General features: G+C 41.4%; 2 protein-coding genes across 7 annotated transcripts in view; both read right to left on the bottom strand.

The window, feature by feature from the left end:
- Window positions 1-204: 204 nt before the first annotated feature.
- On the bottom strand, window positions 205-18702 carry REEP2 (receptor accessory protein 2). 4 transcript variants are annotated; one of them, XM_049829792.1, is made up of 9 exons: window positions 15458-15481; window positions 14982-15054; window positions 11502-11559; window positions 9529-9605; window positions 7989-8109; window positions 7318-7431; window positions 6799-6946; window positions 6360-6517; window positions 205-4371 (listed from the first exon to the last, which is right to left on the bottom strand). In XM_049829792.1, the coding sequence occupies exons 3-9, from the start codon at window positions 11550-11552 to the stop codon at window positions 4297-4299; spliced, it is 744 nt and encodes a 247-aa protein (XP_049685749.1). In that variant the 5' UTR covers window positions 11553-11559; window positions 14982-15054; window positions 15458-15481; the 3' UTR covers window positions 205-4296. The 4 variants fall into 4 exon arrangements, with proteins under 4 accessions (XP_049685749.1, XP_049685748.1, XP_049685751.1 ...); XM_049829791.1 differs by lacking the exon at window positions 11502-11559 and having other exon boundaries at window positions 15458-15540; XM_049829794.1 differs by lacking the exons at window positions 11502-11559; window positions 14982-15054; window positions 15458-15481 and adding an exon at window positions 18642-18702.
- A 3324-nt stretch (window positions 18703-22026) lies between these two features.
- KDM3B (lysine demethylase 3B) overlaps window positions 22027-24566 on the bottom strand; it is a 71802-nt gene continuing 69262 nt past the window's right edge. For all 3 annotated transcript variants that reach the window (XM_049829775.1, XM_049829776.1, XM_049829777.1), the window contains one exon: window positions 22027-23380. In XM_049829775.1, coding sequence (XP_049685732.1) covers window positions 23300-23380 — 81 coding nt within the window. In that variant the 3' untranslated portion in view covers window positions 22027-23299. The remainder of the gene's footprint in view (window positions 23381-24566) is intronic.

Raw genomic sequence — 24566 nt, 5'->3', positions numbered from 1 at the left:
ATCTGACTTTATAGGGCAACTCAGAAAGCAGCACCACAAGATGCTTCAGCCAGCCGGCACATTACAAATTCTTAGTGGGTAAGAAAAGCTATAGTACTGACCAGTTACACAGAAAGATGTGATTCAGCATCTCCCCAGCAAGTAGCAGAGTAATGTGATAATACATTGTCCCTGTCAGAAAGAAGGGTATTCCCCCTGCCCCCCCCCCCCCCCCCCCCCAGATTTCTCTCTTCGGCAGTAAGCCACACTTTCCAGCATTATATGCAAATTTGGAAGACACGATAGGAAAACTCAGCTCAATTCAACAGCTGCTCTCAAGCATATAATGACACTTCACAGTTAACATGCAAGCCTCCTTGATACAATGCTATGTGCAGATCAGAGAACCAGCAGAGTATTCCATAGTTATCCCACTTTCCTCCTAAGGCACTGTATTTCCTGCTGATTAAGATGGTAAAGGATAAATAACAATTTCTGGAAAGTTTGGGTTCTCTAGAAATCTTGCTTTTCAAGGCAGAAATGACTTGGCCTTATATTGTGAGAGAGTCATACTTCCAAGGAGAATGTATAAAAGAGAAAGCCCAGCACTGCAGACAGACAATAAATAAAACTCAATTCACTAAAATGGGGGAACGTGTAGCTTCCCCAGAACAAGATTTGCAATTTTAAGAACACCAGCATCCCTCTCTCTAATACACTCTCTACCTACCAAGGAAGTTAATCTAGTCTAAAAGAAATCAGTCCCCCATACTCAGAAATGTAAGGCTGGAGAACCAGAAACTCAATTAAGAACAGTAAGAAATTAAGATGTTTAGTTGAAGTCTAAGGTTTAAAACCTGATAGTAGTCTCCCCTATATTCTCCTATTTCTTACCCACCATGGAAGGTAAGACAAGCAAGAAAATGTTTTTCCCTTTTATGCACCAAATCATGAAGTTTTTCAGAAGGGAAACCACATTTCACTATTTTCTTTTCCAACAGCAGAACACTGACCCATAGCATTATAAAGCGTGGAGGTACAGTATTTCTTTCCAAAAGGCAGTCATGGCTTCACTTTGTATCTCATGGTACAGCTATTTTAGGATAACATTTAGGCACACAAAGTTTGACACACACGTACCACTCCCCACCCAACTTCAGGTATCATTTTTTCTTACTGCTCTTCCCTCTGTGCCCAGGCATATTAGGAAAGGGGTATAAACTCTTATTGAACACAATGGGTTCTACTGCTAGGTGAAGATTTAACCATTTGCTTAATTGCACAATGAAGCCCAGGGATGATACTGAAGAGAAACTACATTCCAGAATTTCCTGGTGAAAACACTGAACAACAGCTGATAAAAGCATTTTATCAAAACAGCACATTCAGCGTTCTCATTAACAAGAGAATTTCTATGCAAGACCATGCCATCCAATGCAGTATAACTAGAAACTCACTAAGAGGTCACGTGGGTGGTGGCAGATCTGCAGAGGTTTTTGATCAAGCAGAGCACAACCTAGCAGTCACATTTGTACTGGAAGAAGAAAATAGTGTCCATGCTAAGACATTGTTCTTGCTCTGGGTAAGTTCTGCTGCTTGACATCATCAGCTTCATATCACACACTAGATAATAGTCCCCAACTCTACTCCAGACTCTCTCCTACAATCAGAAGTCATTTCACTCCCCTGTACAACAAAACTCAGAGTAAGACTGACCCGTACTTACCCAACAGGCTAATGACATCAAGCATCAATGCTAAGTAAAAGATACTTAGCACAGGACCTAGCTCAGGAAGACAAAGGTAAATCCAAATGCCAAAACTGAGTCTTCAGAAATTCTTCCTGTGCTTCAAAGCAGGAAGAGTTACTACAAATGACCTGATTCTAGAAAACATTCTGGAAACACTGTATGAAAACCGAGTAATCCAAGACTATCAATGCATGCACAAGGAAAGGGCATGATGATCAGCATTAAGGGGAGACTAACCAATCCTTGGCTTCCAAATCAAGTCCCCTCACAATGATTTACATAAATAATTTGCTATGGAAATTTTTAGTTAAAAAAAAAAAGTCAAGAACTGTGGTCATAGAGATACTTGGTATATAGTGAATAATGGTTCTGTCTTGTTCAATACAGTAAAAACTAGGACAGCAATTCCTCACAACTGATCTTCCACATAATCAGTAAAGATTTTTATCCCTCATATGGAGAGAGGAATTTCCTTTGGAAACAGAAAGAATTCCTGCTTCAGGACATGCCTTTGCATGTACTAGTGAGACATGTATACAGTGTTTGCTAACAAACTAAAAAGAACAAAATACTTGGGTTTTTTTCTGAAACTCAAAGACAAATCAAGGATTTTCTACTGGCTTCTGGATAAGGCCTTGTGGATAATTTAGGACAAGTATTTCAGACAAGACACAAGTTTTTGACATTGTCTGTCAAGACTTCAGTTTTTAAAAGCTACAAATAAAAGTAAAACCAACTTAATTGGTTTCCTAAAATAACTAGTCAGTTCATAACAATTTGCCACCAACACAATGGGAAAGAGAAAAATTCAGTCCTAAACTTCAACTTTACAAACATTTGAAGGGATAGTCTTTAGGACAGAAATACTTGTGGAATGTTACTTGCAGAAGTGCTTCCATACATTGTCAACAGCAAAATACTGGGCTCTGTGAAGAATCCACCTGCAATTTCAGAAATGTGACAGCAAAAGACGTGGGCAAACATAAATGCCTCCACCTTGAGCTAAGAATGGTCTTCAGTAAGGAAGGAGGAGCCAGGTTCCTTTGATAACTAGTTTCAGTAAAGATTAAGACCATCAAGCATTCATTCAGACAACCATGTCTATAATGGTGCTCCCCCCATTGTAGGTCTCAGCAACAGGAACCCTACTCATCTCAAATTCCCATTGACTCTGTTGGTATGTGTACGGGGGATCTCCCCCAACAATGTTCAACAGATGAGAATCCAGTATGGCTTGGCATGATGCAAATTTTCTCTGCAGCACTGCAATTCCACTCCCACAATACATATTCTACATTCAATATAGTTCTGTCTCAAATGTGTTACATATTGCTCAAGTCTGACACTGATAAACATGGCACATGGCCAGACAGAAAATTTGTGCAAGGGCTCCAGTAGGATAAAGCAAGAGGACTGATTAATCACAGTATTGTGCCCTAGTCCCTGCTTTTTATCCCCCACAAATGGAATCCTGGAATTAGCAAAATTCATACTTCAGCTATGTATCAGTTCTCATGCCCTGCGGATTGGATATCCTAAAGCTGAGAGATAAGGGCTTCTGAAATTCTCAAGTATGCCCACAGACTACTGAGCCAGATTCTCCCCAGTCACCTGCTAGAATGAAAGAATTTGTCCATAATAACAAGCACCAGGATGACATAGAATTCAACCACTAAATAGCAAACCAACAGCCTCCCTGCCAAGCTTTCCCACTGCATGGGACTTGCCTCACTCTGATACTCTCACAGGAATCAAAGTTAACAACAGAACCCAAAACAAAATTCAAGCAGCTTCAAAAAGAGGCAAAATCTTATGGATGCTCAACTTTCCTTCTCAATAGTTAACTTTTACAGATACCTGTGTCTACTCCATCACATGAGCATATAACAGCACATTTTCTTCACTACTCAGTTTTTCAATTATCTCCCTTCACCTTCCAGAAAAAAATAAAATAAAACCCCAATCTCTTCATCTTCCAGTACTAGTAATGGGAATCTAGCATACTCCTCCTCCCATAAGCTAGTCCTCTATGTTCAAAAGCACTCAGCATACATCATTTCAGTCACGTTCTCAAAGGGAACGGACATGACAGGTATGGTACATTCTTAAGGAAGATGAATCATGGTGGGCACTTCTTAACAACACACAGCTGCAGAAGAATACCCAGAGCAAGATAAGACTTTTTAGGGAGCCACCCACCCCCGTGGAACTCCAGTGTCTAATATTTTTCCAGCTTCAGTGCAATGGATGTCTCTAACCCTAGTTAGTTTTTCCAGCAAAGATTCTCCCCAACTAGGGTTATACAGTGGGAATTCCAAAGCAACAGGCTATGTACAGACAAATCAGCATTCCCTCCAACAGAGAAATGAAAGGGAGAAAATTCCTGAGGATGTGTATCCTCTACGCCGTTTTCTGAATCCCAGCCTCCCCCTTGCCTTGGAATGAGCTCTACAAAGCAGTATCTGTTATGTACATGAATCTCAACTCCCTTCCTTTGGGGAGTTTCCCCTCAAAAGGGACAGGTAAATCCCAGGACAGAGACAGGTGCTGGGGAGGGGGAGGTCTCCTTAGGATGACTCGCCAGAAGCAAGAGAGCCTGCAGCTTTCTTCTTAGGGCGTGCTTTCACACTTCTTACTGGAAGCTGAGAAAGAAAGAGAGGAATCTTAGATTAGTTTACTTTAACACCTAAATGTCTAACAGAAAGATACAAAAATGCAGAGTGAAAATAGGACAAAACAACTACAACACAATGACCCTATTCAAGTCATCTGTTGTTTCAAAAAGGCTATTTAACCATTCCATTTGGTTTTGGTTAGTAAACAAATCACTCTGAGCATATCCATCAAATAGTAACCAGGAGAAGACATTCTAAAACAGGACAAGTGTGATAATAAAATCGAAGTCAGCTGTCTCGACAAAAGATTAGACATAGCGGTATTTCAAAGTGGTAACATTCACATAACACTTCACTGCTAGAACTTTTCTGCTTCTTGACTGCCATCCCAAATGCTGTTCTCTGAAAGATGTAGAAACATCTTGAACTAGTTTGCACACTTTACTCCAGTGTCCTTCCTTCTAGATATTGGCAAGAAGAGTACATTTATGATCTACGATGCATTCAGGCCTTCTGGGCAATCTCGGGGATCTCAGTCAAAGACCTCCTACAGTTTCTACATCTGAACGAAAGATCCAAACAGACTGAGCATAAAAACCAATATGCCTGCAAAGGGTTTTATCAGAATTTCTGTATTTACAATAAACAGTATAGAAGAGTCATTACTGTCTTTTCACAGGTTCACTTTAAAAATTCTTCACTAGGAAGATTAGAATCAAATTTTGTTCCTCTTGTTTCCCTGCTCCTGTCTAATATACTAGAGAAGAAAGCAGAGGTATCAACTCAGAAGTAAGCCTTGGGAATTTAAAATAGATCCAGGCTGATTTAAAATGCATCTTTAGACATACATGTCCATCCTTGGAGGTATTCAAAAGCAATCTGGACATGGGCTTGGGAAACTGGCTCTAGTTGGCCTTGCTTGAGCAGTGGGGTTGGACCAGATGCTCTCCAGAGGTCCCCTCCAACCTCAACTATTCCGTGATTCTGTTACAAAGAGTACTTAGTCACATGCAAAGGTGTCCTGCACACTGTAAAATCAGGTTAACAGTAGGACTTAAAATTAAGCAATTACTTTCCATCAAATTATTTAATATTTAGCCTGAAAAGCTCGACAATGTGAGCCACTCATATAGCACTCTATCTTAAATAAAAATAAAAAATAAAATTAGGAGTCTGAGTTGAATCAAGCAAATAGGACCTCAACTTCACAAAAAGAGAGAAGCATTTTATCACATATAAATCAAGCCACAAGAAACATTCAAGTAAGAGTCAAAACCTGGAAAGTGGCATCTCAAAGCGCACATTCTACAAAACACATCAATGGCTGAAAACAAGATTGTTAAGCTAAAATGGCTTTTGGACACAACTCCATTTATTTTCGTGTATGGTTTGTTTTAATAATAAGAATACAGGCAACTCATGTCCCATCTGAATGGCTGTAAATATCCTAGATCATCACATGGACATATGGAGAGGACAGCTCAACAATGACTAGTTACCCAAACTTTGAGACAAAACCCTGGGGTGGGGGAGTGCAGGGGGGATGGGGAGTCGTGTGTGTGTAATTATGTTTTCGCCATATCTAATATGCAGAAGTCCAGGAAAGCCTACAAAGGTACAGAACTGTTGCATTTTAGATGAGGAGAAAGTGGCTGTCCTAGGGATAAACGTCACAGTAGTATTATATATTCAGACTGTAACAGACAGGAGAGAGGATACAGTCAACAAAACACATTAAAAATATCTAATGCCCCACCCTTCAACAGAAAACCTGAATGAAAGCAAAGCTGGGTCCTGGCTTATGACAAAGGCTTACAGGCATGATAAAAATCCAAAAGCTAGACACTAGTATAGCAAGTAGACAGCAAGTCCTCTGATGTAGGACTCAACTAGCAAAGACTTAGTCCAACAACGTTTATAGAAACAGCTTTTAAATGCACCAAGACTATGAAGCCAGAGCCTTCCAACAAAGCTTACAAATCAATGTGCTGGAAATAATTTACACACCAGCTCACCTCAGCTTTCATCATCTTCTTAGGAGTTTTGAGACTTTGGGTACGTTTAGGAAGTTTGTCTCCTGCATCTTCATCTGATGGGTCTGTTCTAGTCTCCGACGGGGTTCCGTTAGACCTTTGTGCCACACTGCTTTCCTCTCCTGAGGAGTAACAGGAAGCTAAGGAGTAAGAGAAAAAGTTTTAGCAAATACTTTTGAAAAATCACGAAGTCTAAAATGGCCCATCCTGAAGGACCACAGGAAAGGGAGATGTCAACAATCCTTCAGAAGAATAATCCAAAAAGTACAGAGATGTATTAGTAGATGGGAAGGGACTATGGAAGACAACGCAACTTCTCCCAGATGATTTGAAATCTTGTAGTCCTTCTGAGACCCAATGCATGAAAAGTCCAGGGAACCCCTCCTCCCTCACACAACAGCCCAGCGGCAGTGTTCTATACCCGAATCCTCGATGGTTTCAAGAAGACTTCCACCAGAGGGGTGCAGCTGTGGCTCCTGGCTTCGCATATGCACGGTATCTTCATCCCGGATCAGAGTGAGATCCTGCATGCTGAAACTTCGCAGCTTCTCAGACAAAACTCCCTGGCCCTAAGAGGACATAAAAATTAGGGTCAAGGGCACTTAGCCTTCACCAAGATCATCTCACATGGGATCATTCAGAAGAAGAGGAAAGGTGCCCTATTCCCCACTAGGGTACTCTGAAGAAAAACAGAGAAGGGAAAAAGAGAAGTATGCTCCCAAGACCAACAGGGAAGAGGTTAAAGCAAAACCCATTCCACTCTCCCTCCACTTTTCATAAAACAAAGGATGGGATTAACTGCAAGGCAAACTGGAGGAAAGGAAAAGTAGATTGGTGCCCACAACTACCAGCATCCCTAACAGACCCACAGCACTAATTGCTGGCACACAAAACTAAACTGCTAGGGAATTCCTGAATGTTACAGAAGGTGTTGCATTACCTTTGCAGCTGCAGTAACTGCTGCATTGGCAGCAAGGTTTAACCCTCTCTTGCCAACTCGCATCATGGTTTCATAGCTCTTGTCACGAGCCTGAGTAATGTATTCATCAATTTCCTAGGAAGGCAATGTGGAACATGGCATTTAGCTCCTCATTACAAACATGATCAAAGTCTCCCCACCATCACCCCTAAAACCCCAAAGCTCATCTGGATGCTTTTTTTTCAGGCTTCCAGAGTCAGCTGTCATTGATCATGTAACTGCAGTTTCTCTGCTACTTACAGAAAGCTTGCAAATGCAACCTTTACTTGAAGTATGCTATTACAAGTTGTAACAACTGAAACAAAGCTGTTGCTTATACTGACAATGTGAAAAAACAGCATAGCTACAGAACATGCTGCTCCTATCATGATTCAAAGAGCTTAACTACTGACAGTGACTATAAGGGCTCATGACACTGGGTTAGCCAAACATGCTTTCTAAGCATTAGGCAAACTACTGGCTACATTACAATCTTCTGTAAGCTGCCATCGTTGTCAGAGACAGAATCATTCTACATCCACTAATGTCAGCACAAGCATGATTCACACGTTTCAGTTTTTATTGTGGCATAACTGAATCAGAAGTCAGTCAGCTCCCAGATAGATCAGTATCTTCTAACAACAAGTAAGTACCTTCTCCTTATTGGAGAGCGTTGGGTGCACAAACTTCCTGTAGAGGACACTGGAGCCCTTGGTGTAAGGGGAGAGCAGCCAAATCACAAATGCGATTTTCAGCTCGAAATAAAAGGGAAACCTGAGAGAAAGAGGGAAGAAAAAAAAAGAGAGAGAGAGAGAAAGATGGAGAACTGGAATCAAGATCAGCACAGAGACAGATGGAGATAACTGGTAGAGAGCAGCATAGGCAGAAGGAGCAAAGGCAAGATAAAGGCTCAGAAACAAAAGAATCAATATATCAGGTCAGAATAGTAGAACCCTCTTTGGAATCCTAGGACATACCTTCTTCGAGTCTCATTTAGTCTTTCATCCATAGCCGTGAAAACTCCATAAACAGGGCATCTCTCAGCCCTGCAAACACACCAAATTACAATCTGATAGCTACTCTCATCATTCTGAAGTTTGTTTAGAGAGTATCCACTGGATGTTAATATTGTATTAGTTTCCCTCTCATTTTCCAAAGTTTTCAACTACGTATCTGAATAGATCTCAAGTTCCTGCTAAGGCTGATGGCTCAGTTTCTGAAACTTCCAGTAGGTACTCCTCAGATAAGACACAAAAGGAGGATCAGTGTAAATGAAAAAGAGCAGGCAGCATGTAAGTCTTTCACCTCTAACCCTTACCCAGTAAAGTCTCTGGGAAGATACAGTAGCAGAGATTGAAACAAGTGAATGCAAACTTCTACTGTGTCTATTAGTAGTAAGAGAGTTCTGTTTTCAGTGGTCCATTTCAAGTATGTGAACAAGTGAAAGCTCTTATACTTTTTAGATCTTTGTCTGCTTTTCAAAGTTTCTGCAGGAAGAAGCAAAACTGCTGAGTACTTTTGTAAGGCACGTGTGGCCGTTTCATGTTTCTTTAAAAGATGCAACTCTTGACTAGTATTCTTTCAGAGATGTATGCAAAGCTCAAACACTAAACCAATGAGGAAACTGAAGATACACTGTTCCAAAGGTTCAGCTGAAGACACATAACAATGATTTGTCCTTTTTGGAGGCCTCCATGTTGCCAAGCACGACACACAGCACTGAAAGGATTAAGAGCCTGCTTCCCTGACTCCACTCCACCCCACCCCACTAGTGGAAGAATTTAATCATGCAAAACACCACTCGGAGCACAGACATGCATCTGATCTGCTCCTCCACACAACAGGTTCGCAAAGCAAAACAGGTCCCTTCCTTCTACAATTTTTTTTTAAAGTGTCTTTTAGACCACCATTTCTCAAACTTGACCAGTTCACATCAACAGCTTCTCGAAAATATTTTGTTATGAATTAATGAAGATCCTCTTACAGATACTGCGTATTTATCGTAACTGTTCGCAAGTATAGAAGATGAAACAGTTAAGACAACAGCTACTACCCGCAATATCTACAAACCTGCGGACTCTTCATAGGGATTGAAAACTCCTAAAGGAGAGACAGTTTATTCTTAGCATCCTAACACTACACCTTTAAAAAACAAACAACCAACAAAAAACCCCATGCCACCAAAGAACTCACCAAGAAAGAACAATGTCTGTGAGAGTTTCTGCAGTGGTGAAGAAGGCAAACACAATCCAGTACATCATCCACTTCACCTGAAAAAGAGCAGTGACTCAATAAACATCCATCAGAACCCAGAAAAAAGCCAAATGTCTTCTCAGTAAAAATGACTCATCATCTCCACACATCAAGATCAATTCAACAAGAAGGCATATATAATCAGTAATGGAGAGAGTCACATACCAAATGGTACATTATAGTTTGGGAAAACACGTAGGATTAATGTGCTCTAAATAGATAAATGCATACAGATACACTGATGAACACACGCCCTGTAGCAATATCATGATGCAACAGTGTTAAAGTCCCAAATAAGCTATCTAAAAAGAGTAAGCAGTTCACTTTGAGAAGTTATAGTCTTTCATATATCATAATTATTGTAATACATACATATATACACACATATGCAAAAGTTCAGTTTCAACTGTAGCCCTATATTTTCTTGATTTAAAGGTTTTGGGGGGGAAGAAAAAACCCCACCAAACCAACAGATATAGTATTTTGCTTTAACTCACTAATAAGCATTCTTTCCCTTAATCATTACTCCCAGAAATTACATGAGCATTTCTCTTTTATTTTTAAATAAAGGCCCAGTAAGAGATGTAAGAAAGCAAAGAATATGATGCATCAACCTTATCTTCTTGTTTAAGGCCTTGAGTATAGTTTACAAAGTGTACTTTGCACTATTATGGCACATCTGTATGCCTATCGTCTACCTCCCTGCTTCCTCACAACTTTTTCTGGAGCAGTAGGTATTTCTTTCAAGGCAAACATAAAAAAATTTCCCCCTAACCACACACACAGTCACACTCTGCTGTTTTAGTAACAAGTCTCTCAGCTAGAGGCCAATTATTCCTAAAGAAGAATCAGCTGAATTATAAAAACTGCTACCCAAAAGTTTCCAATAGCAGAAGAGTCAATATCTTGTAAGGGAAATTACCAGTTTTCTATGCTTTTAAGAAGTAAAAATAAATGTAAGTAGCAGATAAATAGAAAGAAGAGGTCACCTTTGCTAAAAGCAACTTAACACTGTTAGTGTCATCAAGAATGGGAAAGAACTAAACTGAATCAAGGAAATTCCACATATTAAATCCACACATTAATCCACGTATTAAAATTACACGAACAGTTTAGTGACAGTCTTTGTTACAGCAAATGAAGTTATAAAAGCATATATTTCCCCAAACTTGCATGCTTTGGAAAATTTGGTGATCTCTTCTTGAAAGACCCTCCAAAACTTTCTAAAAACCCAATAAAATTATGCTGCCTCTAAGACAGTGGATGGTTTTGAAGATAGGGGTTAGTAGCCCAAATTACTTCCACTCTATTGTGCAATTTTTTCACAACAGAAATTAGGAAAGGTTGTATTTTATAGCGCTCTCCTGCCTTTTTTTTTTTTTTTTTTTTCTTCCCCTTGTATCACCAGTTTGGACAGGACCAGGAGTCATTCACTCGACTTGTAAAGCAACTCTATGAAATGAATGGTTAACTCTTCAATGCAGTGACATAAATCAGCTCTTGTATGAAAAAGTGTGTGAATAATGACAGATCAAAGGTGGGAAACAGAAATCCCAATGAGTGAGAGATTTCAGAGAAGCTACGTACCAGTAAATCTTACTTCAGTATTAGGCAAAATGAAGGCAATAATAATAAAAGCAATTAGCAGATACACAGATATATATATAACGTAATGAGGAATATGCTTTTTGCAGAAAAAAATTCATCTCACAAATGTAGCAGAATTCTTAGGTTTCCATAAGGTCAGGGTGTATGGAGTTTCAACAAAGTTTTCAACAAGCCTAAATAAACACTCAAAGAAACAAAACTGTCAAGGATAAAAAGGAAGGGACTTTTGAGGATTAACAATTGGTTAAGAGAGAGGAAACAAAGGATAAAAATAAATGGCCATTTTTCACAATGAGGAAAGTTACCAGTGGAATCCCACAGGAATCAGTGTTGAGATCTGTGCTGCTCATCTTCATGAAAGATCTGGAAAAGGTTGCGAATAACAAGATGACAAAATGTGCAGAAGATACTTTTCTATTCAGGGGATTATATATGAGTTCATTAAAGAATTCAGGAAGGGATCTATACTGATTGATCTCCGGTCGACATTTTGTCGCTACCTGTCATTAAATACGAAGTAATGAACTTACAGTATCTGCTTTTTCTTAGTGAAAACTAAGCGGTTACATAAATTAGCTCATGCCACTCAGGAGTGCTCGCTGTAGACAGCCTGATGAAACCATAAGCTCAGTGCTCATTAGAATTTTTCATTCTGCTAACAGAATGCTCAGGAGTATTAGAAAAGGAAGTGAGAAGAACAGAAAACATTGCTTTGTTACTGTTTAAATGAACTGCGTGTTCACATCTTTCCTACTGGACATAGGTCTCTTGCCCTCTGTTTCTTCCTGCCACCCTTCACCCTACGCTCCACAGCTAAAGACAAAAAGAAATACAGCTCTTAAATAAACTAGAAGGATCTAACTTCTAGCTCTAGAAGTCCCTGAAGTGCAGATGACCAGAAACTGGAAGAGCAGAAAGCAGAGGGGAAGAATCACTGATTTTTTTTTCTTATGATGTTTGTAATCCACAGATTACAAGCATATATTTCCCCAAACTTGCATGCTTTGGAAAATTTGGTGATCTCTTCTTGAAAGACCCTCCAAAACTTTCTAAAAACCCAATAAAATTATGCTGCCTCTAAGACAGTGGATAGTCAACACTGATTCCTGTTTGTAATCCACAGATTACAAACACCTTCAAAAACTGAGGGTCAAACCAGGCTGGTTTTTTTTTTCCCAATTCATTCAAAAGGAGTCAGGTCTCTGCTGCTCAGGCTGATGACCACCAGCTTCAGCTAACTGTACATATGTAGTCTCCCCAAGTCGCACCAAGAACCTAAGTAAATTCAGTAAATGCAAAAGCATAGTCGGAATGTAGATTTGATCAAAGCTGAAGATGACACATAAAAGGAACTAAATTACTTTTAAAACAGTCTGAGCTACTAGAAGCAGTTTGTCACAGCTGCTCAAGGACTTACCATAAGTTTATATCATGGTAGGGTACAAGAGCAAGTTTGCACTGTACTCTGATGCAATGGATGGGCTGCTTGGGGTAGCTTGGTCTGTGTCAACTCAATCTTCAATACACCACACTCTCTAGCACAGATACACCTACAAGATCTGTCTCCCCCACCCATGCTGGTTCTTAAGCGCTATGAGCAACCAGTAGTACATAGACACAGCAGGCTTTGAAGATGTGCAGCACAGCATTCAAGTTTCCCACTGACTTTTCACAGGAAGAACAGTTTGAACAGATATTGGTCCCCTTTCCTGTGTTTAACAAAATTTTCCCTGTCTTTCCACTTATGCTGAGAAGGAAAAAGCCCTGCAAAGATCAGTGAATTAGGCAGATGGCAGCCCAACACCTAAATGCTTATTTCTGATGTAGTCCTCTCAAGGAGAAATAATTTATATATAAGATGAGTTTTAACAGTTCAAATACATTTTCTTGAACCAACTCCAGTATTTTCACTGAAAATAACAACAAGAGAAAATTTTCTGCTGCAGCAATCTAGAACTACCTACTTCAAGAAAACTGTATCAATGAAGCATTAAACAAAACCCAAAAATGAATGCCGTACTTTTCCACATCAGCCCTAGTGGGGCTTACAACCAGGTGATTAGTTGATACTATTGCTAAGACAACTTTATGATAGTCAAACACTGTATCTCATTTCTTTTTCACCATCAGATTAGGGAAGTCTTACAGCAATTTAGGTAACACCTACCAAAAGAAAATCAGATCAATACAACATTCAAATGCCATGTTTCCTTGCAGAATGTATGTACCTCAACAGTTACCCTACCCACAGAAATAAGCAGGTTTTTACTGTAAAGAATGCCTGCAAATTCAAAGGCTCCATATTCACCGGGTCTTTTGAGCTCCAGAACAAGCATGGTACAGGCTGTTTTAAAAAAAGGAGTTTGGTTCCGCACCCCCCCCCCCCCCCCCCCAACTTCTCAACAAAACAATTTAAAACTCTGAAATCTGAGTCTATCTTAAAGTTAACACAGATTCTGTAACTGGAACAATCATTCCGTGACAGACACTCATGAGCCAGAATAAAATTCTGGGTAAAAAAAAATATACACATTTCGTGCAACAAATGAAGGTCACAGGCAACTGGAAGGAAAGAGGAGAGGAAGACCAGACAAGACAATAGTGATACAATACTACTTCACACATAACTTCAAAGATAACTATGAAGTCACAGGATCATGCAATTATTCAGATAGTTTCTTTCATGCTTTCTTTTCAGTTTCTAATGTCATTACTGATAAATGTCAAAATTTAGTAAGCCTCATTGTATTTCTGACTACATCTCTAATACTCAGTCAAAACACTGTATCATTTATCAATGCCTCCTGAACATTCACATTTTGACTTCTTTGCTGAGACCAGTATTAAAAAAACCAACCAAAACACCTCAGCCAGGTATTGTGGTCTGTAAAGCTGTCCACTACGAGTGAGACTCTCACCTCAGCTAGCACTTCCTTCAAAAACCAGTGGGCTGAATTTTAAGCCAACATGTAGGAAAGGTCTAGGCAATTCTAGAGAACTGAGGCAGCATGAGACAAAAAAGGGCTATATCCTGCAATATTTATTGTTGACGTGTCATTTTGTAAGGAACAAACGGAGCCAGCTAGATGAAGAGTCTCAGACTGCACCACAAAGCAATATTGACAAATTATACCTCTTCACCCGTATTACCTTTCTCCATCAGGTTATTCCTTGCACTAGATAAATGGAAACTCATCCCCCCACCCAAGCCAAACAGCTCTTGTCTCCACTGAGCAACTTGGAACAGCCCTTCTGCAAGATGACCACACGTCACATCACTAAAAAGCATTCTGTATTTTAAATACAGTAACTGTAAGGGTGGCATAGACAGAGAAGGGGAAACGATTCCAGAAAGAAAGGAGGATGAAGCCTTGACCAAACTGATGGCAAACAAGGTTGACAGGAAGCCACAAACCAAGCAAGATTACTCAGCTTTTTGGAAGAAAACAAAAGTAGTACTGAAAAAGCAGTAAAAGGACACAGAGTAAGGATAAAGTTAGAGGAAAGAACTTGTCCTGCACTTTCAGATGCTTCCAGGCTGCAGTATCTCCCCCACTCAGCATCTCCTGAGAAAAAACAGCCCACGTTTACGGCTTGAAACCTCCCACTTTAATCAGCGCCTTTCCTCGGCAACTTCTCCAGGGACCGCCGGGGCTGCTGCTGCTCAGCCGGCCGGGCCGACCCGACGCCCCCGCCGAGCCGGAGAGCCCTCGCCTCGGGGACGACCTGGGGGCTTGCGAGGGACAGGGGCGGGGGCTGCGCCGGCGCGGCGAACCCGAACTCACATATTCCTTCACGTTTTTCGTCTTCACGGCCTTGTAGGAGGAGTACGCGGGGTAGAGCGTGCCAAAGATCAGCCTGCGAGAAGAACATACCCCTCAGCGCTTCGCGCCGTCCCGCACCGCCAGCTCCCTCAGCCCGCCGCCGCGGGGAGCGCCCCGGAGGCTCCCGGCGGGACGCCGGTCGCCCGCGACGGCCCCACAGGCGGGGCTCGGCCGCCCCCCACCCGCGGCACCGCCCTTGGGCCGCGGCAGCCTGCGCGGGCCCGCCGGTCCGCGGCCACCGCCGCCTGCGCGACAGCCCTCCCCCCCCCCCCCCCCCCCTCCGTTCACGGGGCGCTGGGTCCCGCGGGGCACGACCGGCGGCACCACTGCAGCCCCGCTCCGGGCGGCGGCCGCCACTTCCCCCCGGGCGCTCCTGCCGGGGCCGGGCCCTGCGCGGCGGCCTGCGCATCCCTCCGCCCCGGCCGCCCCACACTCACACCACGAGGCGGGAGATGATCCAGGAGACCATGGCGGCGCCGGGCGGGCTCGGGCGGCGGCCGGGGAGTCGGCAGCGGCGGGAGGCGGCTCTTAAAGGGCAGGTTCCTGCAGCAAGCGCAGCCCCGCCCCGGGTGCTTGAAGGGGAGGAGCCGACGCGTCGGAGGCAGAGGGCCGCAGCGCGCCCCCAGCATCCCGCCCCGCGCCGCTGCGGAGCCCCCGGCGGTTCGCGCCGCCGCGGAGCCCCCGGCGGTTCGCGCCGCCCGTCCCACAGAGTGCAAGCGCCCGGCGGCGGCGGCGGGGCGGGCCCCGCCAGAGCCCGCAGCGAGGCGGGGCTCCCGCCAGCGGCCGAGGGGAGCGGTGCGCCCCGGGGAGGGGGCCCTGCCGCCCCCCCCCCCCCCCGCCCCGGGGAGAGGAGGGAGAGGCGACTTACTGGGGAGCAACGTGCGCAATGCAAGAAGGTGACAGAAGAGCAAGTGCGCGGCGGAGAGCACGGGTACCTCGGAAGACGGCGTGAGAGAGGGCGCGGAAGCAGCCATCTTCCGTGAAGTTGCCTCCTCGAGGGAGATCGCGACAACAGCGGTTAAATGCTGCGGACAGACAGATTCGTTAAGGTTAAAAGCGTTTCGAAGTCCCACGGCTCCCCGTTGCACCCCAAAGCGGATGTAAAACAACACTAACTCGCTGATGCCGAGGTCGGGGTTATCAAGCCAAAGGGATAAAGGCTGGTGGTTGTAGTTTCCAGGATAATTCAGGGTTGCCCAGTGCTCTTGTTGTTCCAGAGTTCAGGGGAGAGGCCGAGGACTGCTTAACTACACCGAGAAGGCTGAACGGGGGGGGGGGGGGGGGGAAACAACATCATCATCCTTGTTGTAGGGTGGGAATGTGTATGCTTTAAGCATACCAGAGTACCAGAAATTGTTGTTTTAACAAGGCACCGAGGAACAGTGTTAAAAGAATCCTCTTCCTCGGTCAATGGCAGAGTTAATTAGTGGGCCCCTTTTGCCACCCCACCCCCGCCCCCCCCCCCCCAGCCTGTATGTACATTACAGTCAGGATTGATCAGGCCCAGTACACAGATCCCTGAATCACACTAAGATGACCATTACATAACCCATTTTTTAATTAAAAAAAAAATTGCTAGAAAACTATTGTTGTTCTTCAGCTAACAAAAAAAAAAACCAAACAAAAAACAAACCCTGAAGGAAGACACTATGGCAAAGTCTCATTACTTGCCAAACAGCCTTTATGAAAAGGAAAAGAGACCAAAGAAAGAGCAAAAACAAAGAGCTGCTGGGGAAGAATTTTCTCATGAATGCATGAACTTTAGTATAATGAGCAGTGATGAAAAATACAAACCATTAGCAACTTTCCATCACACGTAAGAGTTGAAGACACAAACATCTCTACAGACAGTGACAAAGAACATTTTGTCATAGCCTGCTTTTGGATATGAATGGCCACAAAATAATTGCATAAGGGACTGCACAGTTTACACCATTGATGGCATAACTGACCTACAAACAGGGTAAAAGGAATCTGCTCTGACACATCCAAGTAACACCAACACACACAACCTTCACCCAAACAATTCTATTTCTAACCACACCAGTTTCATACCAGAGACCAGCATGACAACAGCTCTGGTACCTGAATAATGTGCTCACACTCAGGTGAGTGAAAGATGCAAACAGAAGAGAGAAAATTCAGAGACCCGAGTGCTAAGTAACTGCAGCATGGGTAAGTGGCACCTAAATAAAATGTGCCTTAGTGTTTTAAACTGTTTAATGTGCCAAGGGGCAGTATGAAGATTTACAGAGCATCAGAAATAGTGGTAAGAACAGAATATGAACATCAACATTAGTAGAGCTGGTGGTCTTGTGAATGTCTTAAGTGGCAGCTCAGTGTTAAGTAGCACATTGCGCTTTAGAGCAACTTCAGGAAAGGTATTTTAAGCCAGCAATTTACAGTCAGGAATAAGGAGCTCATTTCTTTCCATATCATAAAGAAGAATGATAAATTAATTCATTAACTTACCTTCCCACAAGGAGTAACTACTGATACCGAAGGGCTATTTTTGGAACAAAAGTCAGCTGCAGGTCACATTAAGATAAAAGGATTTATTAGTAGTATTCTTTTTATTAAGTTATTAGTAATATTGTATAGTGCTGTGTAATTAAGATCTTAAGACCTACACAGGAAAGCAATTTATTGATTATTTTCAAATTAAGGTTGTATATTTTTCTAGCAGATATGCTACTGCTGAAATAACTCATGACAAAGTTGAGTTCTACAAGTGGTTAAAAAATAGGTGACCAAGTATCTATCAATCTATTACAGCCTAAACAATAAGACATAGGAATCAAACCAACTGTTCCTTCAGTAGAGCTGCTTAAGTAAAGCTACATTTAGAACAATGCCAGGTCAGATCCAGAGATCCCGCTGAAGCTGAGGTTCAGGCAGGAGCTGCTGTAATGAAGAGGAACAGCAATTAGTCAGGGCTCAAGAACACAAGAGTGCCTCTGGAAAAGTTTAGCAGAACAAATAAGGGTCTTAGGAAGAAAGATTAACTGGAAGAACGCAATGGGAACCCTTTCTCTGAAGCTTGAAGGTGCAGATTGTAATGGAAGAACATCAAACACTGAAAGAGATAAGGAAAACACAGAAGAAGTGCAAGCTGACAGTATAAACTGACATTGTGGGAGGTAAAGCCCTAGAATTGGAAATTATTCTGGGAACGTTTCCCTTCATTACCTGTTTTGCCCTGTGACTGAAAGCTGTTTAGTTAGAAGAGACCTTCCTAGGGGAAGCAGCTGTGTTTTGTTATATCTAGCTCTTGAAATTCACTTTATCATTTTTGTATTAGCTTATATATAGGCAGAGAGATAAAATAAAAAGCTCTTGTAAGGCAGGGGGATGAGGGAGATAAGAGAGAAAAGTAAGATGAGTTCTGCCTGGTTATTTTTCAAATGCCTGGTAGGATCATGCAGCTCTTTTTCAAAAGGTTGAGAATAGGGATCTTAAAGACACTGCCCATTTAAGAGGAAAGGAAGCTGTGAGCCGATTTCAGATTCTGAGATGCCTTGGGAGAGAGTGACCCCCCCAAGCAGGTTTATGCATCCTGGATAAACAGCGGTTAAGTTTGGGAAAACACTGAAGTTGAAATCAGAAGATAAGATTACTTACCAGTAACCAGAGCCTGTAAGATACATTGTCCACAGATACTTCCATGCTACACTTCACTCATGCTGTGTAGTTTCACACTCCTTTTCCACCAAAGCAATGCTTTTAAGATATGCTTGCTGCATGAATAAGCCACTACAATGGGTCATACAGCTCAACCAATGCCTCTTAACTGCAGAAGCTCACAGAGCTATTAAAGGGCTATCAGAAATGAGGAAGGAGAAGGAAGTACATAGGAGCAATAATTTTAAAGAATATCCATGCCTGGTAACTTCTTTCATCTTGTTTGTATTTCAGGTAAATTCAAGTTACTGCTTGACATCTAACTCCTCTGGCTCCAATTCTGATTCCACATCCTCAGGTTCTACAAGAGGTCATCTCAGAATCTTTCAGAGGAACAACAAATGGATTACAACATTTGATGTATTATGTACTTAATTTTTCCCATATTTATGTTGCCTGGTACAGTTCCCTCAGAGTACAGTTTATAAACAGAGAAAAGATTTAAGTGTTGTAAAATTAACCCTTGCAGACTGTTACATTTTTAATCAATATCAAGAAAAGGAAGGAGTTGTTGGGTTGAAAAGAAGTGAATTCTTCCTCTTCATCTGAGATTGAGATAAAAGGATGAATGTGTCCTGTGTATCAATTTGAAGGCTCTGTGAAACTGCTGAATGACAGTACTGAGTATGGCCTTGCATGGTTGAGCACACACCAAGCTTCAGTATTGTGAATGCAATCCAAATTCACTTGGGCAGGCCAACAGCCATGTAATTCTGAATTCCTACTTCCACTTGTCTATAGGTCCACAGGACATTGGCTAAAAGACAGTCAGAGCTTAAAGCCAATTAAAAAACGGTGCCTGCCCACTATCTTGTGCAGCTCCATTTAGTAATTGCAAGATAGCATTCAGTAGAACAAATATCATGACTGCAACAAACTAAATTTTAAGACACGCAACTCAAGCTTTTATTTTCCCTCTGCTCAAAAATTTCTGATTTATGTCCCCTTTAATCTGCTTACATTCCAGGTAACATATCAGTTGTCCCCTAAAATTTGTAACCAGAAAATACTGTGATAAAAAACTACTGATAGTACATCTTAAAACAATTTTATCACCACTTTGGCTGGCTACTTTTGCTATAAGCTCTATATGAAGCGTGATAGAACTACTGGTGGGTACTGGAGGGTGAGTGCTTATATTGACCCTTCACACAAACCCTGTTAAGGGAGAATTCTAATACATGCCCTTGAAAGCACCCTAACCATACATGTATAAATATATGTGACAGGCCCCAGATTAGCTGTCACTACTCAGGAAAGATAGTACAGTCATTACTACTGGAAATCTCAATGCTCAGCACTAGTAAGAAATGTGGCAACAAGAATGTTTCAGAAATTAATAATGAACACCATTATCTCACCACAGAAATGCACAGTGAACAAACTTTAAAACCCTGCACGTAGCTTGAATCATCTTCCCTCCAAAATGGGGTAGTTGAACAAAAAGGAGGCACAAGAAAGTCAACAAGAACAATCGGAGGCACTGAGCAGGTTCTATGCAAAGATTCTACATTCCAAAACTGTTCATCTTGGAAGACAGACGCATCAGGGGAGTGAAATAGCATATAAGAGAACTATGAAGCTATGAAAAGGTCAAAGGGGTAAACAGAGGACAGACAGTTCTTGGGAAAACAGGCTCTGCAGCCCAGTTAAATTACTAAGCTAACAAAAGTACATACTTTCAAACAAAGCATAATTAAATCTTGCAACTCTGTCAAAGGATGAAGTAGAAGTTCTAAATAGTTACTTTGGCATCAACATAATAGACTTGCAGTGAGCTTCACAGTCTAATTACAAGTACCATAAAATATCCCTGACCATCTAAGGCTATAGAAGAGAGCAGAAGCTAAGCATGCTTGAAAGTAAACAAGCCCAAAACAAATACCTGCAGTTGTCTGGGTTTTATATATATACATATATAAACTGTAATATATATAATGTATAATATATACATCCATAAATATATGACTGTTATATATAATCTACATATATTTCTATATCTGAGTAGTATTACTAAGAACCTATGTTTGCAGATACACGAAAATTCTATTTCAGAAGTTCTGAACTTGCTGTACAGTAACAGCTAAGTTTTAATTAGTTGAACAGAAGTCTGAGAGCTGACAATTAATCAATTAATTAATTGAGCTTTTAATCAACTGAAGACCTTCTCCTGGTGAAAAACAAGCAAAAATTGGTAAGTGGATTCTGAATCTACATAAATGCAAATTCGTGCCCCATATAAAAAAAAAAAATTACCTTCTTGGAAAAACTTGCCAAAAGAAGTGGTAGTCTCCATCTCCTGACACATATAATCCAGACAAAGGATAAAAGTTTTCAAATGAAAGTTACTGGAACTTATTTGCCAGATCAATTGACAAATTCTTCCTGTCCTCATCTGGTCTAAAATATGGATTGCTACATATTTCTTAATTTTAATCTGTAATTTTTGTGCTAATAATTCCTCTAATTTTGGCTGAATATTACCTTAGGTTGATTGTACTCTGTGGTTAATAAAAGAGGAAATTCAAGAGACAGAAACAATGTTTGATAGACTCAAACCAAACAAAGGTTCAGCATGAGATGCAGAACTCTTAGCCAAAGCTACTGAATTACACATAGCCAAGTCTTTGTCTTTTTGATCTTTATCTAATTGCCGATACAAACACACACACAAATGAGGGAAACATCTCAGCTATAATTAACCAGTCAGAATGGGTTGTACAAACAGAGTACAACAGAAGCACACAAGAAATTCTGCACAATAGGAATGTGGTGATGTTGAATGGTTCATGGGTCTGGGATAATCCTTTTCATCTGTAGCGGACTGAATTAGCCCATATTCACAGGATAGCTGCAAGGGTATGAAGGCAGCAAAAGCCCAGGAGTGAACTACTTGCACCCAGTAACCAACCTCAGAAGCTGCCAGCATGCTGCATATCAGTGAACAGAACTGCTGCTGCCATGCCATCACAACCTCCAAGGTCAGAAACCAGGGAACCTTTACCACCCCATCCATATCTCCAGTGGAGAAGGCAGCTCTGAACCCCAACCTGTTAGGAAGATAGTGAGAGTAGGGAGCACAGCACAAGATATTGTTTATGACAAAATAGATCCTCTACCCAAACTATGTCCGAGAATCAAGAATCTGCAGGTAGCTTGGTATGCTCCCAGCACATACTTAGGATGCCAGGCGTAAAACCCCCAAGCCTTCCGGTCAGACACAGGGCAAGAAATTAACAGGTAGCCTACACTACCAGAGGCAGAAGCTGAGACAAACTCAAAGCAGAAGATCAGTGTACAAGTCTGAAAGAAACTGCCCAGGCTGTTACAGTAAATGACTTTTATTTTTTAAAAAATGAAATAACCGTGAACATATTAACAGGCCTGCAGGTGGCACTACAGTACAGCTGGATATAAGGTAGATACATTTCCCCATGTACCCGGACAATGAAATCCATTGCATCAATGCTGACATTAGTAAATTCTGAATACAGTTCTATCAAGCAGGAACATTTTACTTAAAATAGTTCTGGACAAAGTTGACACTGAAAGTTAACTTTTCCTTCACGTTGGAAAGGATAGATGTTTTCAGTTAGCACTGGTATTGGGTGAACTATTGCCTGCAGTCACCAGTGCAGGGAGAGATGTACAACATCTCCACATGAGAACAGAGTTTATACTCCTTTTTACTTCTCATTCTGAGGAAGCAGGGTGGCATAGGGAGAGGGAGGGGAAGATGGGTGAGGAATATGGGCAAGGGAGGTGGGGTGTCAATTTCTATTCACTCTCCTTTGGCTGTTTTTGTGCTATTTTGGACTGCTTTCTAAAAATCACTTCTTGATTTTATTGAAAGGAAGACTAAATGTAATGCGCCTTTCCTTGAAAATCCAGGAACAGTTGTGGTACTTCAAAAATACTAAAAATATCTACTTTCATGAAATATTAACTGTGTCACTACAAACCTAGTTTTTCACTAAATACACAATTCTCCTATTTCTGGAGTCTCCTGGGGGGAAAAAAAAGTGGGTTCTCCCTTTATTTCTGCAACTCTACAGTGTATAGAGAAACGGCTACAAGAAGGGGAGTGCAGAGAATAGCTTTATTCTTTTCCTTGGCCTGTATCTCTCATGGGAAGTTTGCTTAAATTTCTGCAGTTGGGCTACTGTTGGTCACACGCCTTCAGCAGCTATCAACTAAGTCTGCAGTAGGACAACCCACCTCCTGCACATTCCTTCTAACTTCGTGGAGACTAACTAGGCATGAGGAAAAAAAAAACATCCACACTCTTTATACCATTTCTAATCATAATATGCAGGAACACCAAGTGGTTTCCATGTTCTTCCAATTTGCAAAAGGCCACAGGAAAGGGACATGGCACCTTCCGTTAGAATCTGGAATTCTGCCTGTAACAGTACGACCTTCCATTAGACCTTCAGTGTTGAGGCAGCGTAGGAAACAGTGGCTGAAGAGTGTGTGTAATACTGACCACACCAGCTCTTAGTGAGAAGCCTCTGCTCCTGCAGAGGCAGTCATGTGCAGTCCCTGTATATACTGTGAGCAAAAGGCTTACTTCACAGGGCATTTGGAATTAGCAATTCCTATGATCTAGCTAGTTTGGATTCATGAGCTTTCAGTGTGCCAACAGCATCTTTCACTGCATGGTAGATAATGTTCTTCACCTGTAACAGGAAAAAAATAATTAAATTCTACAGACTAACAAGCAGAGTCTTACATACCTATGCAATCAACTTTGACAGCTGAATTTGTAATAGTCAGCAAGTATACACAAAGTATATACTATCACTGCTTCAGGATATCAACAGCACAAATTTTAATTGTCACGATTAGACAACAAATATTTAGACACCTGCACTGATACATTAACTCATTTTCTGGTCATCCAGCAGCATATATTTATTCATGTTATTTTAAGATAAAGTCTCTCTTTTGTGAGAGCTAGGAGGAAGTATACTATGAAGTCACACACATGAGTTTATTTTGAAAAAGTCCTTGTGAGCCAAGTCACTTACAGATTCACATGAATCAAACGCAAGAGGAGCAAGAAAATCATATGGTTTAACCCTATGTAAATTAAGATGATACAACAAACCATCCTGTTGTCTTTGTATGGAGACTAGAAATTCTTCTAACTTGCGCATCTTCCAGAAAGGCAACCAAGATCAGAAATGAAAAATCCACTAGTACTCACAGCAATCTGTTCCACACTTAGCTATTTAATAAAAGCTCTATCTTGTTTCTGATTTTTCTGATCTAAGTTTATTTGAATTCAGTTTCTAGGTACTGAACGGAACAGTTTCACCTCTAAGTGAGCAGCTTAATTGCACTTGTTCGACTAACTGCCAAGCATCACAGTTTTTCCCTGATGCACGTATGGTCTCAGTCTTCTGTATCATTTATGCGGCAGTTACTGTCTCTGTGTATGTTTTTAAATACAAATATATATAAATAGACGATGTTTATATAAAAATACACCTGAAAAATGACACAGAAAAATGCTCAAATTTGGCTGTGAGGCACAAATACAACCAGTATTCCTTTTCACAGGAGTCTTGAGTTCCACTTTGCCAGCAGTTACTTTTTTTTTTAAATAATAAGCATTATTCATTTGCAACCTATTCATTTGCAGAAACACCTCCATATCTGTATCACTACAGCTGAAGAGGTACAGTGTTAGAAGCTGGATCCCCACAATGAGAGTTGATCCTACTTCTGCTTTCCTTTAAAATCCTGTACAAATCCATATAGAAATTGATAGCAATTTTTCATGGCATTGTTACAGAGAATTAACATGATAAGTTCTGACATTGTTGGGTGACATACTGGAGAATGGCTCTATATTGAGTA

The sequence above is a fragment of the Accipiter gentilis genome, chromosome 26 (assembly GCF_929443795.1).
Source record: "Accipiter gentilis chromosome 26, bAccGen1.1, whole genome shotgun sequence".
NCBI lineage: Eukaryota > Metazoa > Chordata > Aves > Accipitriformes > Accipitridae > Astur > Astur gentilis.
This window is presented reverse-complemented; position numbering and strand designations above follow the sequence as displayed.